Consider the following 19,023-nt stretch of genomic DNA (forward strand, 5'->3'; position numbering starts at 1 on the left):
GACACAAGCTGGCCTAGCCAATGAACTAAGGCAAGAAGAAGAAATAAAAGTCATATAAAAAGGGAGGGGGGAGTCAAATGGGTTGGGTAGGAAGAAATAAAACTGTATTTTTGGAAGACATAATTTTCTGCATAGAGGATCCCAAGGAATTTCTCTTTTTAAAAAACCTGGTAGAACTAATAAGTGAGTTTAGTAAGATTAAGGGATGTGAGGTCAATATACAAAAACTAATTGCATTTCTATATTCTAGCAAAAACAGTTAGAAATTAAACATTTTAAGTATCACTTATAATAGCACCCAAACAGAAAAATACCTAAGCAAAAGCCTTTAAAAAGGGTCAATATGCTAAAAACTACAAAACAATAATGAAAGAAATCAGAGAAGACAAGTAAATGGAGATATATACTATGTTCATGAATCGGAAGACTCAATATTGTTAAGACATTGATTCTCCCATAAAAATGACACAAGATTCAATCAAACTTGTGAAGTCCGGTTTGTGTAAGCCCCAGTTCAGATTCCAGGTTCTCTACTTAATAGCTGTGTGATCAAAAATAATAACAGGCAAGAAGATACTTAAGATAGATTGAATTGAGCAGGGTTTCTAGTGTGTTTTTTGTTTTAACTTACTTGATTCTTTCAACAATCTTATGCAGTAGGAACCTTAATAACTGCACTTTTGACAGATGACAAAATCAAGGCCCAGTGGTCAAAGCAAAGGCATTCTGAGTGCAGAACCCACACCCATCACCACCATGCTGGTTCGAGCTGTCATTCATTCTGTCTCTTGCCTCATCTATAAAATAGGAAAATAGCTACTATATCAAAAAGTTGTTGTGGAGATTACACACAATGGCATAACTACAGTGCTTAGCACATAGGCTGGTACACAGTGGTGCACAATAAATGGTTGCTATTGTTTTGGTGGTGACGGTGGTGGTAGGTCTAGTTCTGCTGCTAATGGAGAAGAGCTGTCTGTGTTCAGCAGCTCAGTCACCCCATTCCCAAACATGGGTGGATGCCCAAGTGTCAGCAGACTGTTGCCAGTGTTTGCACGCAAAGCCCTCAGCCCCGATCTGCAGGCAGGCAGGCAGCTCCCTAGCCTTTCCTGCTTCTGCAACCTGGACTGAGCTTCTGCCTGGCTACCTGTGGGGCGTTGCTGCCCTCTGCTGGCCACCAACTTCCCTGGCGGCACCGCACAGGGCCTTTTCAAAGCATTCCCAGGGCAGGGTATTGTGGAGAGAGAGAAGGAAGTCTTTTTTTTTTTTCTCTTTTGTTATTAATTTCCTTACACTTATTTTTTTAATTAAAGTATAGTTGGTTTACAATATCGTCTTGGTTTCAGGTGTGCTGCTGCTGCTAAGTCGCTTCAGTCGTGTCCAACTCTGTGTGACTGCATAGATGGCAGTCCACCAGGCTCCTCTGTCCCTGGGATTCTCCGGGCAAGAATACTGGAGTGGGTTGTCATTTCCTTCTCCAATGGTTTCAGGCATATAGCACAGCAACTCGTTTATGTGTATGTGTGTGTATATATATATATGCATATATATGGCTTCCCTGGTAGCTCAGCTGGTAAAGAATCTGCCTGCAATACAGGAGACCCAGATTCAATTCCCTCTGGAGAAGGGAATGGAAACCCACTCCAGTATTCTTGCCTGCAGAATTTCTTGGACATAAAAGCCTGGCAGGCTACAAGTCTATGGGGTTGCAGAGTCAGACACAACTAAGCACACACACACACACACATGCACACACACACCACACAATATAGATAGACAGATAGATAGATTCTTTTTCAGAGTCTTTTCCCTTATCAATTCAGTTCAGTTCAGTCATGTCTAACTCTTTGCAACCTCATGGACTGCAGCACACCAGGCTTCCCTGTCCATCACCAACTCCCAGAACTTGCTCAAACCATGCTCATCAAAATCAATGATGCCATCCATCTCATCCTCTGTCATCCTCTTCTCCTCTTGCTTTCAATCCTCCCCAGCACCAGGGTCTTTTCCAATGAGTCAGTTTTTCACATCAGGTGGACATAGTATTGGAGCTTCGGCTTCAGCATCAGTCCTTCCAATGGATATTCAGGATTGATTTCCTTTAGGATTGATTGGTTTGATCTCCTTGCAGTCCAAGGGACACTCAAGAGTCTGTCTTCTCCAACACCAAAGTTCAAAAGCATTAATTCTTCGGTGCTCAGCTTTCTTTATGGCCCAACTCTCACATCTATACATGATTACTGGAAAAACCATAGCTTTGACTATACAGACCTTCATCAGCAAAGTAATGTCTCTGTTTTTTTAATGTCTCTAGGTTGGTCACAGCTTTTCTTCCAAGGAGCAAGCATCTTTTAACATCATGGCTGCAGTCACCATCTGCAGTGATTTTGGAGCCCAAGAAAATACAGTCTGTCATTGTTTCCATTGTTTCCCCATCTAAATGTTGAATGTAGTTCCCTGTGTTATGAGAGGTAAGTCTTTTTAAAACAATTTTTTTCCTCCAAAATTGTGTTTAGGACACAAACACTGCAACACTGAATAGCAACTTTAAGAAAAGGAATCCATCCCTCATTCACCAGCCCACCACAGTGCTGCTTTCACCATTCTGTGTCTCTGTCTGTCTTGGTTCTCACAGACACTCAGAAAACCACAGCCTTGAAGCAGAAAAGAGCCATGGAGGGTCTGAGTTCCATGCTTTTCATACCAAGTATGTTCCTTGGGGCTCAAAGGCCAGTGCTTCCCATCTGTGGCATTTTCTGCCAAGCATAAAGTATTCAAAGTATCCAAAACACCAATTCATTTGCACATTCATTCAGTCCACAAATATTTATTGGGCACTTACTATATTCCCAACACTGTTCTAAGTGCTTGGGAACAATCAATGAGCAAAAAGAGTCAAAATTCCTGCTTCCATAGAGTTTATTTTGGAGTGAGAGGAGACTGACAATAATCAAGAAATAGAATAAACAAGTCAATTACAGTGTGTTACAAGGTGTTACGTGCTATGGAAAAAAAGAAATTAGAGCCAGATAAGCTGGGTGGAGAATGCTCTAAGAGGGAAAGGCAGGCTGCCATTTTTAAAAGAAATGCCAGAGAAACCTCTTTGAGAGGCTGTATCTGAGCAAAGACCCACAATGCAGATGGCAACAGGGCATGCCATGTGGCAGAGGGAAGAACATTCAGGGAAGACAGGCCAGTCAGAGCAAAGGCTCTGGGTCAGGAGGAGGCAGTGTGTGTGTCTGAGGAGCAGAGGGAGGCCAGAGTGGGTGCCCAGAACAAGGGGATGAGTTGGAACTATAATAACAAGGACAGGCAGTGCAGCATTTGGACTTTTTATTTTTTTTTACTTTGAGTGAAATGGAGAATTATCTGGGCATTTGAGCAGAGGAGTGCCACAGCTCAATGTCTTAAGGGGATCATTGAAGTAGAGGGGGCCAAAGCAAGCAAAGAGGCCAGCATGTCCATCTTACCTGTTTTTATAACCGAATAGATATATATAGAGAAGATTTATATAGCTGCTTTCCTCCTAAGATTTAGAGAAATGATTCTACTGCTACAGAAGGAGAGGAGAAGGAGGACGAGGAGAGAGAAGAGGGGAAAGGGATGGGGAGGAGGTGACTAGGAGGAGGAGAGGAAGAAAACTTCAAAACCATTAATATGGTCGTTTTGAAATTCGAGGCTCTATATTTACCGAGCATCTGCTCTGACCCAAAGTAGCCATCAGGAAACAGTAAAGCCACCAGCGAAAGCTGCCTGCAGGAAGGCATGTGGACAGGCTTTGGGAGAAACGTCTAGAGTTCCTAGCAGGGAAGCCCATCAGAGGAAAGATGGGGTGGTGCAAGGAGCAGCTTTGCCAGCTCGATGAAGGGCCCAGCCCCCAGATGCACTGGGGAGGGTCTGGCATTCATCCAATGCCTCCCTGTTGCTCTGGCCTCACTACTCTCGCAGAGGGTCTCTTGAGTCACACCCAGGTCTTGCAAAAGCCAGAGAAACTGTCTTAGGGCTAAAAGACCCTCCCAGAACTGTGTCCCACTACCAGGAGGTGGCATAGATCTGGACACATAATAAAAGTGTGGAGAAGACCAGCAGAGATGATGGGCAATGCCCAAGGTAGATGATCTGAGTGGGAAACTACCAATGCCCTGCTCATCTCAGGCCCAGGAGCCATCAGGATCAATTCCAGAGAATCCCACTATCCAAGAAGGACAGTGAAACAGTCTCTGAGAACCCTGGCAGATACATATATGAAACTATAAGGGTCAACAGGCAGCTCTAGGACAAACAGGATAAGATGAGAAGGTATCAGCACTCCCCTATCTTTGGATAAGTCCAGGAAGCTCTCCTAGCAGCAAGGAAATTGTAAGCACAGGAAAGAGAGCAGAAGGGAAGTTAGATCGTGACCCCTGGTGTGGAGAAGAGCACATGTGGCCCCGGCAAGCATCCCAGCTTAGGTAACATGTGGGAGGAAGATGAAGCATCTGTGGCATGTGTGAGTTTGAGCAGTGATGCCTCTGGGGAAAGCCCAGGAGACGGACTTCAAGAGTCAAGGAAGCTGCCAGGGACTCCAGGGTGGAGTAGAAAACCTCTCACCCAATTAGCTTTTGAAGACTTCCTGGAAGAAGTGGCCTCTCGGGAGCATTTTAAATTATGGGAGGGCCATGGGTTCTCAAGTGGAAATTCCTGATATTGGGTGTGGCCTTCACAAGGTGTGAGTACAGGAGGGGACAGAACCAAAGGGGTGATGAAAGCCAGCAACCAGGACAAAAGGATGTGAAGGAGAATAATTGGAGTTACCTGGAGAGCCCCAGGAAGGGTATTGGTGTACTGCTGTTGAGATAGAGGAGGAGAAATCACAGCCTCCCTCTGACTAGTCCCCAAAGGCTTCCTGGAGGAAGTGGCCAGCTGTTCTGGGACATTTCAGGCAAAGGTGTGATAGGGGAGAAGGCTTAGAGATAGGGAAAGGGGTGTGGGAAAACTATAGGGCACATGTGGGCAGTAAGGCAGGAGAAGGCCAGTAAAAAGAGGTCTGGCTCCCACCCCAGCACCCAGACAAGGATCTGGTCTCACTAAGCCAACTGCTTGGAGGGACGGGTAGAGATGGGTGTGGTTCTATGGATTCTCTGCCCTCCCTGGGATAGAACCAGATGGCAAAGGCCCAGGTCCAATTAGTTCAGTCGCTCAGTCATGTCCGATTCTTTGCAACCCCATGGACTTCAGCACGCCAGGCCTCCCTGTCCATCACCAACCTCCAGATTCCACGCAAACTCATATCCATTGAGTCAGTGACACCATCCAACCATCTCGTCCTCTGTTGTCCCCTTCTCCTCCTGTCCTCAATCTTTCCCAACATCAGGGTCTTTTCCAGTGAGTCAGCTCTTCGCATCAGGTGGCCAAAGTATTGGAGTTTCAGCTTCAACATCAGTCCTTCCAATGAACACTCAGGACTGATCTCCTTTAGGATGGATTTGTTGGATCTCCTTGTAGTCCAAGGGACTCTCAAGAATCTTCTCCAACACCACAGTTCAAAAGCATCAATTTTTTGGCGCTCCACTTTCTTTATAGTCCAACTCTCACACCCATACATGACCACTGGAAAAACCATAGCCTTGACTAGGTGGACCTTTGTTGGCAAAGTAATGCCTCTGCTTTTTAATATGCTGTCTAGGTTGGTCATAGCTTTTCTTCCAAGGAGCAAGTGTCTTTTAATTTCATGGCTGCAGTCACCATCTGCAGTGATTTTGGAGCCCCCAAAAATAAAGTCTGCCACTGTTTCCACTGTTTCCCCACAGGTCTAAACAAATTCCCCAGGGTGCTGTACTGACCTGACCTGTGAGTTTCTCACTTGCCTGGGATGACCCCGAAACAGTCCCGTAAGGACTCAGCCTCGCCCTCCAGCCCAGTCCCTTCAATCTAAAGCACCCTGTGGATGGTCTTCCTCAGCAGACCCCAGCAGCCCTGGGCTCTGCTGCCACCTGCAGTAATGCAAACTTCACCCAGCACCCACAGGCACATCCTTGTACCTGGCAGGGCCTGCCTCACTCCCAGCACACCCGCCCAGGGGCTCTCACCCTTGTTCTGAGTCGTCCTGCTAGTCCTGGATGGGTCTCTTATTTCTGAAGGCAGTGTGTCATTCCCAGGTCTCCTGAAGCCCTGGTTCCCCTTTCCCATCCTCAGTGCCCAGGCCCAGTTTGAGGTGGAGGCGTGTGTGTGTGTGTGTGTGTGTGTGTGTGCGCGCGCGCGCTGGGGGCATGGGGTACAGCTGACACAGGCATCTCCCTCTGGACCAAAGCATCCACTCCTTTCTGCTGCCAAGAGGCAGAAATGGGTCTTCCATCCCTTCAGTAAGCTGAAGGAGAGCTGAGCTTACAGGAGTTGAGACGCAGGTGAGGTCCAATGGGCTTTCCAGGCTGACAGAGCGGAGAACCCACCCATCCCCCATCTCCCATGCTCGGCTCCGACCCTCCTCCCCTTCAAAGAAACCAAGACGCTCTTGGCCCCACCACGCCACTCCAGATCTACACCACCATCTGGTCAAGGCACAAGAATACACCCCTGGATCCAGGCCAGCAGGACCCCCACTTAAGAGGTGGGGGCTGGGAAACCATCCTTTCCTTCATCCCTACTATAGCCTCCTCTACCCACCCCAGACTCCACCCCCAACTTTTTACACTAGTGAAATCAGGTTAAAGAAAGCATTAAAAGCAGGGTTAAAAGGATTATGAAATCATAAATGTGCAGAGGAAGTGAAGCCGGTGAGTGGGGCAAGGAGCAGGCCCACTCTCTGCTGAGTGAGAAGGTGCAGGGACGGGGGAGCAGGGATATTTCTGATAGGAAGCGTTCCTTTCCCTTAAACAGACCCTTTTGGTCACCAAGGTACATTCTTGTGTACTATCCATTTAATCCTTTCAACAAACCTGGAAGATAAGAATGAATCCCACATTACAGCCAAGGAAACAGAAGCTCAGAGAGGTTAAGAATGTCCCCAGAGCCACACAGCTAGGAAATGTCCAGGCTGGCACTTAAACCAGGTCCTCTGATTTGGACTCCATTGCCCAGGTTGCGAAATGCCCGCTGCTTCACCATGGGTGACTCCGATCTGAAGATATCTGGTGCCAGCTGAGGCCACCTGCTCCTCGCTTCCCCAGGGCCTCTGCCCTCCTCGGGAGGACAGGTGTGGGATGTGGAGATAGAGACCAGCCAGCCTGGTGCTGGACAAAGACCTGCAGTGGGTCTGGCTGTGAAGACAAGAGCAGACCCTGGATAGAAAGTGGGGCGTCTAGGGAGGATTCAGGAACAGCGGCACAGGGACAGCATTCGGTTCTGGCAGGCTCCACGGAGGAGTTGTCGCCCTCAGAGGACGTTCCTCCGCCCTTCTTCCTGAAGTTCCTAACCCCTCAGGGATCTGGTGGGCCTCCCTTGGGGCACAGACGACATCCCCAGGTCTGTACTCAATGAACATTAAAGAATAGCCATCATTATGTTAATAAGTGGCCCCAGGACACATAGGGAAGTGGGGACTTTAGAAAGAGCCAAGATTTCAGAGCCCATGGGAGCCAGAAATCACAGTGTCCTCGGACAAGAAAAGCCACCTTCCTCCCCCATCTTTGTGCAGATTAGTCTCTGAATGTTCTTCCAGGAGTGACAATTCCGGGGCTGACAAACAGGGTGAGCCCCTCTCCTGGCTGGTGATCTTGGAAGGAACTGGGACTCACAGGAACTGTTTCTTCTTAAAGAGCCAAGAGATAGTGTCCAGAGCAAGTTCGAAGCAGCAGGGGTCTCCCGGAACTGGGTTCTCCCATCCTTTCAGTCAAGTGGGAGAAAGTGTCTAAAGGGAGGCCTCCTCCCATTATCCACAAGAGGCCATTATTGTGGCCATTGAGAGTTAAGTGGTTTGCAGTTTTGTGGGTGAGAAATGAAGGCCTTGGAACAGAACTTTTCAGGCTGGAATCCAGAAGGTTCTACGAGACCATGGGCTCAAGCCTCTGCCCTGCAGGGAGCATGATCAAATGCCTCTCTGGACCTGAACCACCGCCAAGCCATGCTGCCTGAGTGGGTTTGGGCTCTCTTGCTTTATCCGCCCCTGAAACACAACGATATACCCAAGAATGTATCCTGTATGGAGCCGGGAGGACAGAGGTGATGACCTCTGGTGGTCTCCCCCAACCTGGGGCCCTAGAACTTCTCCCTGGAGATGGTGGCCCCAGTCCCTACCCCACACTCAGCCACTCCAGACTGTTGTGTTCAAACCCGTCTCCAGGTGTGGGTTGAGGCCATCTGACAAGGAGACTGCAAGAAAATTAATTACCTTAATGTATGTAAACGAGCTTTGAAGATGAAAAGTGCAAACGCTCAGTGTCCCTAATAACATCTTCAATACTTTTACGGAGGCCGGGAGTCACCGCTGAGCTCACCTTTAAGACGAGTCCTTGGAGAGTTGTTGGCAAACTCCCCAAGCCAATAAACAACATAAAATGGCTTTTCACTTCTTTTATGCAGCCAACCCCAGCTCTCCCCACCAATAAAAGGACCAAGGAAGATCAGAGGGTCCAGAAGCATCCTACCCAGCGCACCCGCCGCCCTCGACACTCCCTTGCTCAAACCTCCATCCACACAGATCCACACCATGTCGTGCCGTTCCTACAGAATCAGTCCAGGATATTCCGTCACCAGGACCTTCAGCTCCTGCTCGGCTGTGGCCCCCAAAACGGGCAGCCGCTGCTGCATCACTGCCGCCCCTTACCGAGGGGTGTCCTGCTACCGGGGGCTGACGGGCTTCGGCAGCCGTAGCGTCTCAGCCCTGGGCTCCTGTGGGCCCCGCATAGCGGTGGGCGGCTTCCGTGCTGGTTCCTGCAGCCGCAGCTTCGGGTACCGTTCCGGCGGCGTGGGTGGCCTCAGCCCTCCCTGCATCACCACCGTGTCCGTCAATGAGAGCCTCCTCACGCCCCTCAACCTGGAGATCGACCCCAATGCGCAGTGCGTGAAGCATGAGGAGAAGGAGCAGATCAAGAACCTCAACAGCAGGTTCGCTGCCTTCATCGACAAGGTCAGTGAGGCCTGGGATGGTCCAGAGATGGCCCTGGCCCTGCCTTCCCCTTGGGAAGGTCCCAGTCTGTAGGGGAGCCAGCCTATGGCCGCCAGCCATGGGAGAGAAATGCAGGCCAATCTGTGCAGAAGGATCTATTTTTCTTGTGTAATTCCAGCAAAGTATATCTATATCTGTGGCTCAGCGTGGTCCAGAAATTGAGTCTGTGCTGTAAAGTGTTGCGCTTCTGGAGACAAGACAACATAGGAATATCCGAGCTGCCGCTGAAACACTGGGCACTGCGTGTTGGAAGAGCAGAGGGGCAGTGGGGAGAAAAGAAGGCCTGTGGTGGGGCAGCTTGGGAAGTAGTTGGGGCTCTGCTCAGAGCCCTGCCGCCTCCCCACCTCCCCGCCTCTGCTCCCTCGCAGTGCGAATCTTCTGGCGTGTTGCTTGTCCCCTTAACAGAACCGGCTTCATATGTTTGCTTTGAAGATTAGCTGGGCTCCTGTGCAATCAGGGCTGGCACATAGAAAGTGGCTGAAAATGTTAGCTGTTAGCATTCTTCCAAGGAGAGTAGTGGGCGAGGAGATGTTATAGGCAACCAACCAGGCTTTCCAGGATGCTTCATGGGTGCAGAGCTGGGAATGGAGGAGGGGAGGCCACTAGACTGGCGAGAAGAGACCCACCGGTGCAGAGGGTGAGAAATCCCCAGCTGCCCTCTGGCTGCCTCCCAGAAAGGTCACCGCTGCACCTGCCTTCGTGTGGGCTCCTCTGTCCACTGGGCCTTACTGCAGCAGAAGAGATAGGACCAGACTCAGGTCTGGGATCTGGGGTGACGGGACAGTAGGGGGGATGTTCTTATTATCACTTTCTTTAGTGGTCTCAGTTAATCCTTGAGATGACTCACTGGAGTAGATATTATCATCTCTGTTTTTTTAATAACAAATTGAAGCTGAGAGCTTAGGGAGCTGCTTAGACAGACTGTTCATAGGGTTCTCATGACTGAGCGGCTGAACTGAACCAGATAGATTGTGGTCACAGGCAGGTGAAGGAGACTCAAGGAACATAGGATCCTGAGTCCTGACTAATTAAGAGACAATAAGTTAGTCATTTCATACCTTGGGATCTCCTTTTCCCTTCCTGTACTATAGGGGAAACAAGATCTCCCCCCATAGGGTTGTGAGAATTGAATAAAATTGATTGGTAGGTACAGTCATAAAGATGTGTGTGTATGTGTGTGTGTGTGTGTGTATCTTAGCACAAGCCCTGGGACCACACAGTAAATATCCAGTAAACGTTTGCTGCATAAATGAAGAACTTGTAATTAAAGTCATAGTTAACTTGGTTGAGCACTTCCTGTGTGTCAGAAACTCTTCTAAGCACTTTACATGTAGCAGCTTGCTCAATCTTTACAGCTTGAAGGAAGGTACTCTTATCATCTCTGTTTTGGAATGAGAAAACCAAGCACCCAGAGGTGAGACAAGCTGCCGTTACCGTGGCAGACCTGGGATGTGAATCTGACCTTTGGCCTCAAGCCTGGGGTACTCCCTCCCACAGTGCCTCCTTAGGGGGCTGGGAGCAAGGTCCCCAGAGTCGCAGGGATTCAGCAGCTGAACCCCCTGCCGGCCTGGCTGTTCAGCGGGCACCGGGCTGGGGCAGAGGGAGCCCTGGGGAGCCAGACACCTCCCGGGGCTCCTCCTGGGTCTCCTTCTGAGTCTCTGTCTCCCACTGGGCAGGTGCGCTTCCTGGAGCAGCAGAACAAGCTGCTGGAGACCAAGTGGCAGTTCTACCAGAACCAGCGCTGCTGCGAGAGCAACCTGGAGCCCCTGTTCAACGGCTACATCGAGACGCTGAGGCGGGAGGCTGAGCGCGTGGAGGCCGACAGCGGGAGGCTGGCCTCAGAGCTCAACCACGTGCAGGAGGTGCTGGAGGGCTACAAGAAGAAGTGAGTGTGGCACCGCCTGGGATAACAGGGTGAAGGGGGAAGGCTCTGCCCACAACCCTCTTGAAGCAGCTTCATGAAGATTCCTGCCTGTCTGCCAAGAGGAGTTGCCTGCTACCCAAGAGGGTGGGCAGTAGGGGCCTAGGTCTCTAAAGATTCTTTGGCTCCACCTCAACTCCTTGGTGGCCCATGGGTCTTAGAGCTGGTTTCAGGGGAGTAAGGAAGCCCAGTGGGATTCCACGGCTTTCTTGCTCCTCCTGCTCCCCTTCCTGACCTGGGCTCCACATCCTCCCTGCCCATGTCACCAGCCCTCTTTGGATCTAGGACGGAAAGATGATTGTAGACTTGGGTGTGGAGTGTGCATTCTCTGATCTCATCCCAGAGGCAGCAGGACTCAGGTGGAATAAGCCAGGCTGGGACAGGGCTAGCCCACAAACAACGCACAAAATAGAGCAGGGAGAGACCGGGATGACGTTTGCAGAGTTCACCCCCATTTGACCCCCAGAAGAGCTTGTCCTGGATGGCTGCCAAACCCTGACTCCTCAGTTCCAGCCTATGTCTCTCTCACACCCAGGTATGAAGAGGAGGTAGCTTTGAGGGCCACAGCGGAGAATGAGTTCGTCGTTCTAAAGAAGGTAAGGGGGCTGGGCTGTGGGAGGGAGGGAGAGGCACCTCTGTGCACACCACCTCCAGTGGGATGGCTTGCCACCCCCTCCCAGACCACCTTCCCGGGGCCTCCTCCCACACGCTCACCCACTCCTCTCCACCCCACCACCAGGATGTGGACTGTGCCTACCTGCGAAAGTCAGACCTGGAGGCCAACGTGGAGGCCCTGGTGGAGGAGTCTAATTTCCTGAAGCGCCTCTATGACGAGGTGAGGGGGCCCCTGCCAACCAGCCTGGAAGCGGGGAGGGAAGTTGTGGGGACCCAGGGCGGAGACTGTGTGCACATTCACCCCCTGCGGGTGATAGCATGTGAAGAACATGCACACACATGTCAGTGGGCGTATTGTGAGACTGTCAGACATGTGCACATAAGCGCCGAGGATTGTGCAGCACGTGTGTGCTTGGGCGTCTCTGTCCTTCTGGTCTCTCTGTGTCGCAGTGTGTGTGCCTGTGTGCTGGTTTGAGTGCGTGTAGGTCTCTACACAGATATGAAAGTGTATATGTGGGGAGGGGAGTGCAGGGGGTGGGTAGGGTGGGTTTCCAGTGAGAGAGGGGTCTTAATTCCTGGACAGATCACTAGTCCTGGCATTCACACCCAAGCTTCCCTGCTGAACAACTTTGAGTCAGGCCTTTTTCACACACTGGGATTCAGTTTCCCCATTTGTTAAGTCACAGGCTGTCCCCAGCTGACCTCTAGAGCCCCTTCCAGCTTCACTAATGATGTACCTGTGTGTGAATGAAGGCGAGTGGGAGTCATGTATCATGCGTGACCAGTGGGTCCTCCAGGGAGTGGACAGCCCCCAGAGGTAGAGCATGTTACTCAGACCAGACACCAGAACCAAATGCATTGGCTCTTGGCTCCCCCAGGAGATCCAGATCCTCAATGCCCACATCTCAGACACCTCGGTCATCGTGAAGATGGACAACAGCCGGGACCTGAACATGGACTGTGTCGTCGCTGAGATTAAGGCTCAGTATGATGACATTGCCAGTCGCAGCCGGGCTGAGGCTGAGTCCTGGTACCGCAACAAGGTGAGTGGTCCAGAACACCTGCCTCCTAGACATGGCACTGGAAAGGATAAGAAGTGTGTATTAGAAAAGGCTTCTTCTGTCTGGGGACTTTGATCTTTAGGATTGGTGAGAAAGAGACAGCTCAATATGGGTGTCAGGGCAAGGTAGCCATGCATAGTTGCACAGGCTGAACATTGTACAACCTGCACAATTATCCAAGTTGTCCTGAATGGATGAGATGTCCCATTCTGAGCCTCAGGAGCCTCTCTGCTTCCTCCCAGTGTGAGGAGATGAAGGCCACAGTGATCCGGCATGGGGAGACCCTACGCCGCACCAAGGAGGAGATCAACGAGCTGAACCGCCTGATCCAGAGGCTGACAGCTGAGATTGAAAATGCCAAGTGTCAGGTATGAGTTCTGGGAGGGCTTGAATACCCAGCACAGGAAGACTGTAGCACCAGGCCCTTTGCCTGTGGAAGAGCAAAGGTCTAGCCCTAATCAGGCCTCAGAGTGTTCCCATGAGAAAGCAGGGGCCCAGAGAGGGTGCCTGAGCCCTGGCACTTCCCACAGCACAGGAGCTGAGATGAGCCAGATCACTGATGTTCCCCTCCTGGCCACCCTGCAGCACCATCAAGAGGAAATGATGAAAAGTGCCCATCACCTCCCTTGTGTTCATAGTCCCATTAACTACCTGCTCTTAGGAGGTTAACTTAATTTTCTCTGGGATCCTTGCCCCAGCTCCCTCGGCTCAGGTGAGCCTGGCTGCACCTTCCCATCCTCACATCTCCTTCCCCACAGCGGACCAAGCTGGAGGCCGCAGTGGCTGAGGCTGAGCAGCAGGGCGAAGCGGCCCTTAACGATGCCCGCTGCAAGCTGGCCGGGTTGGAGGAGGCCCTGCAGAAGGCCAAGCAGGACATGGCCTGCCTGCTCAAGGAGTACCAGGAGGTGATGAACTCCAAGCTGGGCCTAGACATTGAGATCGCCACCTACAGACGCCTGCTGGAGGGCGAGGAGCAGAGGTGAGGCTGAGAAGCAGAGGTGAGGCTGAGGAAGCCCTTGGGGGTCTAGAAGGAGGAGGCCCTGGTCCTCTGGGGGTGAATTTCCCTGAACCCACATGTGAACTGCATTTTTGCCCCTGCTAATACAGCTCAGGCTTCAATAGTAATAGTAATTTATGAGTGCTTTATTAGGCCTGTGCTCAGTGCTCATTTTAATCTTTACAACTCAGGTATTATTTTTCCCATCCAAAGATAAGGAAATAAGGCCCAGCGTTCAGTGACTGTCTCGGGGCCACACAGTTAATAAGCAGAAGAGCCAGGACCCTCATTCAAGACTTGTGGCTCTGAAATCCACTCTCCTCCAGTAGGAGGTTGCCACTCGGCCTGCCCTGGAAGAGGGTACATTATAAGGTCGATGCAGTTTGTGCTGTAGCTCTTCATTGGTACCAGGACCTCTCACACGCTCTCTGTGAGCCTGATCGGCACTATCCAGGGTGGGCCAAGTCATTCCGATCGGAAGTAGTGCAAGGAGTTCGTAGCCTCGCTCACCTCTGCTGAAAAGCAGAAGGCCTTGTCTCTGTGGTCAGTGAATAGTTAAAGGAGCATAAGCATTTAAGGCAAACTCTGAGGGAGCACTTCCTGCCTCTGGGGAACTGGATCTGTACACAGGAGGACCCCCTCTGTGCCCAAGCTTCCAGGAATCTGCCTCAAGGAATCCGGCTCAATGCTTGGAATTAAATGGACTTTTCTTTCCCATAGGCTGTGCGAAGGAGTGGGCTCTGTGAATGTCTGTAAGTACCTGCTTGAAACCCCCCCTAGAAAACTAGCTTTATTGATGGGCAGATCTGAGCCGGACTGCCTAACCTACTGGACCTGGAAAGTTCCAGACCTGGGAGGGGGCCTTTCATGTTCCCTGCTCCCTCCCTCGCCCCCTTCTCCCTGGAGGCCCTAATTAAAGGCATCGTTGAACGCCCTCCACTGGTGGATATGTGAACTGCATGCCAGGGAAATAAGGGTGCAGCAGCTTTGCCACTGGGCTGTCCTGGTGGCTCAGATGGTAGGTAAAGCGTCTACCCGCAATGCGGGAGAACCGGGTTCGATTTCTGGGTTGGGAAGATCCCCTGGAGAAGGAGATGACAACCCACTCCAGTACCCTTGCCTGGAAAATCCCATGGACAGAGAAGCCTGGTAGGCTACAGTCCATGGGGTCACAAAGAATCGGACACAACTTCACTTCGGCTTTGCCACTGTGTCTGGGGGTCCTTGCTTGCTTCTCGCCTGGGTGCCAAGGAAGGCTGAGAACAAGGTCTGAGTTATGAACCACTAAACTCATCTGGGAGGAGGAAGCTCATGCATGCAGAAGCCCCTTTGGGCCTGTCCTGGGGTTGGCGACATCACTGTGGTCCATTCAGCTCCCCTGTCCTCTCTCTTCCCACAGGTGTCAGCAGCTCCCGCGGTGGAGTCACCTGTGGGGGCCTCACGTATAGCACCACCGCCGGTCGCCAGATCGCCTCGGGCCCCGTGGCCACCGGGGGCAGCATCACGGTGCTGGCGCCCGACTCCTGCGTCCCCTGTCAGCCCCGCGCCTCCAGCTTCAGCTGTGGGAGCAGCCGATCTGTCCGTTTTGCGTAGCCCCGCCTGCATCCCCCCAGCACGGAAGGGTGTGTGAATGGAAAAAAATGTGTGCTTGCTTCCAGAATCTTCCATGTGTTCCTACAAGGGAAAGACCCTCCGCCGCTCTCCGCTCCACCTTCTCCTTTTAGGGAGTTGTTTTCCTGGTTCTCCAACAGGCTTCAGTTAGAAAGAGTCATTCCCAGCCCTTTCATTCAACTCAGATTTGACTCCTAAATCCCCGCGTCCAATTTGTGCTATTCACCAAGCTCTCTGGGACCCTACCAGTCACCCAGGGAAGCCGGGCATCATGAAAACTCAGCCTTCCTCTGGCACAAGGAATAAGCCTAACCATCCAGCCAGGTTTCCCTCAGCCTGAGAATCAGAGAGGAAGCCACCCCGACTCCAGCAGGCCCCTTCTCCTGGCTGGGAAGTTCTCTGCATGAAGGAATTGCCCCTTGGTCATCTGGGTTTGTGTTTTGCTTGTCTCTCTAACTGATTGCCTTCTTCTGGGTTAACCTGTTCCAGCCAAACTCCTCCTGTGACCTCCCAGTTGAGAGGCCTATTGTGAAGGGGAATTCTTTTGACTTTGGACAGGTCTTGCTATTCATACACCTTAACAGATTTCAAAGAAAACGCCATGGTTGCTCCAGATCGCCCCCTGCCGGTGCAGGGGGAATCTGTCCAATCCAGAGCAGGTGGGATGGAGAAGGGGAGGCCACTTTCTGGGTCTCCCTCTTATTATGACTGTCTGTGGGTGCCGTGCCTTCTGGGTTGTCTCAATCTGTGTTTCAATAAATGCTGCTGCGATGCAAAGACATGTGATCTTGTGAACGACAATGTCTCCGACTGTTGCCCTAATGGTCTGGGAGTGAGCGACGAGAGTGAAGACAGAACACGAAATCTGGTGCAATGGGTCGGAGCACCTGCAGCCTCTATTGGCCTGAGATGCAGAGTCCACTCTGAGTCCAGCTTTTATTTCTAATGGCAGACCACAAAACTTTCTTTGATCTTTCTTCCCCAAGACACTATCCTAACATAGTTCAGATCTCCTTGTTTTTACCCCAGGCTGTTCCCTTCTGGGAAAGTCTCAGGAACAATCAGCAAGTGCATAGGCAGTATTCATACCTGACGCTGACCTGGTGTTCCAAAGTCCATACTTTCATGATCCCAGTCATACTCCCTTCTGGATCTGGCCTTGGGGTTTGTAACAAGGCTATTATTCTAAGAAAAACATGAAGAATAATCATAACACAGTTTCTTAACATATGCTGTTTTTCCAAGTGCTATTTCTGTGAAATTTCTCAAGGTTGGGAAAGCACATTATTAGGAATTCCCACTACATCCGACCCTCCAACATGTCTGTCACTCAGGTCCCACTTGCTCCATCTCTAGCTGACCAGTCCTTTCCAGCCCCCCACCCCCCAGGGGTTCTGCCTCTTCCTCTCCACTTCCATAGCCTGATTCCAGCTCAGACCCCTCAGTCCTGACCACAGCTCCATATTCCCACATGACCACTTTCTCTCCATTCCTCACACACACATCCCCCCAGCAGCCAGAATCCCAAACTCATGGCTCTTATCCCCTACCACCTGGTTCAAATAATTTTCCAGCATATGCATGTGCTCCTTATGCCAGACACAGTCTCCTCCAGCTCATCTTCCCGCACTTTCTCCTCAGTCCTGTACAACCCCTTCACCCGGATGCTCAATTTCTCAGATGCAGGCTCTACTTCATGGAGAGTCTGCTCTCTGAGGCCTCCAGGGACCATCCCACCTGGACATGTAGGTGGACATATACTCCACACCCTTCTTCCTATTTGCCTTTGCTCAGTGCTCCCTCTGCCCACCTCCCCTCCTGCTTCGTGTACACACACACACACACACACACACACACACATACACACCTCCCTTTCCTGCCCAACAGTGTCTCAGACCCTGAGGACTTCTGATTCTTTCTTTGTGGCTCAGACCACGGATGTCACTGGGTGTGTGTGGACACTAGATCAAGCTGGAAGTTTCTGGAAGGACTTCCAGGAAATTTCTCTTCCTGGCTTTGCCCCCAACTAAATTCCAGATGGGACTCCAGAACATGTCAGGCCTGGGATGGTTGGGTGAACTCAGGCTGGTCAAGCAGAGGTATAGACATCAGCCCTCTTGGACTCATCTCCATCTCTCCATTAGAGAACAGATTAGCCATCACTATTCTACCTGCTGGCCCCCTCTGTTGCCCCATCCCTTAGCCTGTCCCTGGAAGGAAAGTTAAGATACCCGGCTTCTGATGAATCCTCACTTCAGGCCCAAAGGGCTGCAACTCCAGGGAGACTGCTGGCCCTTCCTGAGTGCCAAGGCAGCTGCTGTTTACGGTTTGCTGGCTGATACCAAACAGGCTTCCTCCAAGTTTCTGGCCCCCTCCCCTTCTTTCTCCCACCTCTATGGGTCTCAAGGGCATGGATATAGTCAGAGTAGGCCAACATTCAGTTTAGGGCACATCATTCATCTACAAGAAAGGTAAGTCACCAGGGCTGAAACGTCAGATCAAAATTTGAGCATCAGCTCTGCCATGTCTCAGTAAGACACTGTGCAAGAAGTGGCCTCCATGATCTGGGCATCAGCTTGGGGGTGAGTGAGATAAGCATTTTCCAGCCTTGCCACTTCCTGTGGTTCTGGGTCTCTGCAGCAGCCTGTGCTTTAAGGAAAAGGCCTTGATGTTACCATGGGTCTGGGCCAAGTGTAACTAAAAAGTTAAATCTGATAAACAAAAATATAACACCATGCATTGAAAAGTCAAACAACCAGAAGCTGGGAGTTAGCAGCTATTTAATAAGTTTCCATGTTCTGTGCATAGCAGCCCGAGGTGCCATCAGCTTATGGAGATGAAACTTCTCCTCCCCCACCCTTGCATTCAACAGCAAAAATGCAGAACCATCTCTTCTCTTTTCAAAGGAAAGGAGCTATTCCTTGCAGAAAGTCAAGGATACACTCCAAGAGTAACTGAGGATTAAAGTTTTATTACAAAAAAAAATTTAAGGAAAAGTCAAGTGATCTAAATCTCTTGATTAAGAAAAAGCCAGGAGAGCAGGGGTTCCAGACAATAAAGCAGGCCCACGTGGGTGGTTCCAGGGCTTTCCTGGAATCTGCCACTCCCCCCTCCTTTTTTTTAAACTCCACAAAAGCTAAGAGCTCCATCAAGAGAAAATCAGACCTTCTGTCCATTTTATACTCTTATTCAAACATTCAACACCCTTCCCTCAAATACACAGGCTCTCCAAAGGATGAGGATGTATGGGTTATAATGCTTTCAAAAAAATCAGGTATGCTTAGACTTCAGGGTCTTCTCTGTTCCTTCTGGAGGCCACAAGCACTCCTTCGCCAAGTCGCAAATCCTCTCTGCTTTGGGCCATCCTCACAAACACCCATGCCCGAGCCACTCCTTCTCCCAACCTGTGTCACCAACTGCTCTCTGCCTCAGTCCTTGGAATCTTGGGAAACAGAAACTGAAGCTATTACTCACCTGAGCCAAGCATAGTGAGAAAAACAGATCAACCACATGACCAAGGAAACCACAAAGTATAACCCTCCTTGGAATGGACATGGACATTAGAAATGACCATTTCTGGGAATCACCCCGTGTCTGGATGCCCCACTCTTATTCCCTTAGTGGGCAGTGGACAGTACTGGTGAGAGGTCAGTTGGCAGGGAAGGGAGCAGGTCAAGGCAGCACTCAGAGGATGAGCTGTTGCATTGAAAATGAAGGAAACGCTGGAGGCACACAT

General features: G+C 50.7%; 1 protein-coding gene across 1 annotated transcript; it reads left to right on the forward strand.

Moving 5' to 3' along the window:
* Positions 1 to 8,514: 8,514 nt before the first annotated feature.
* LOC110147078 (keratin, type II microfibrillar, component 5) lies at positions 8,515 to 16,068 on the forward strand. Its single transcript, XM_020908339.2, has 9 exons — positions 8,515 to 9,043; positions 10,759 to 10,967; positions 11,539 to 11,599; positions 11,743 to 11,838; positions 12,497 to 12,661; positions 12,922 to 13,047; positions 13,438 to 13,658; positions 14,397 to 14,428; positions 15,076 to 16,068. The coding sequence occupies exons 1-9, from the start codon at positions 8,624 to 8,626 to the stop codon at positions 15,267 to 15,269; spliced, it is 1,524 nt and encodes a 507-aa protein (XP_020763998.2). The 5' UTR covers positions 8,515 to 8,623; the 3' UTR covers positions 15,270 to 16,068.
* Positions 16,069 to 19,023: the final 2,955 nt, after the last annotated feature.

Source organism: Odocoileus virginianus, chromosome 24 (genome assembly GCF_023699985.2).
Source record: "Odocoileus virginianus isolate 20LAN1187 ecotype Illinois chromosome 24, Ovbor_1.2, whole genome shotgun sequence".
Classification (NCBI taxonomy): domain Eukaryota; kingdom Metazoa; phylum Chordata; class Mammalia; order Artiodactyla; family Cervidae; genus Odocoileus; species Odocoileus virginianus.

Excerpts from the sequence above, each read along its gene's own strand:
- LOC110147078 (XM_020908339.2), top strand. The coding sequence starts at position 8,624 with ATGTCGTGCCGTTCCTACAGAATCAGTCCAGGATATTCCGTCACCAGG. Across the intron at positions 13,048-13,437 it reads TTGAAAATGCCAAGTGTCAG|CGGACCAAGCTGGAGGCCGC; the intron begins GTATGAGTTCTG and ends CCTTCCCCACAG. Across the intron at positions 13,659-14,396 it reads CTGGAGGGCGAGGAGCAGAG|GCTGTGCGAAGGAGTGGGCT; the intron begins GTGAGGCTGAGA and ends TCTTTCCCATAG.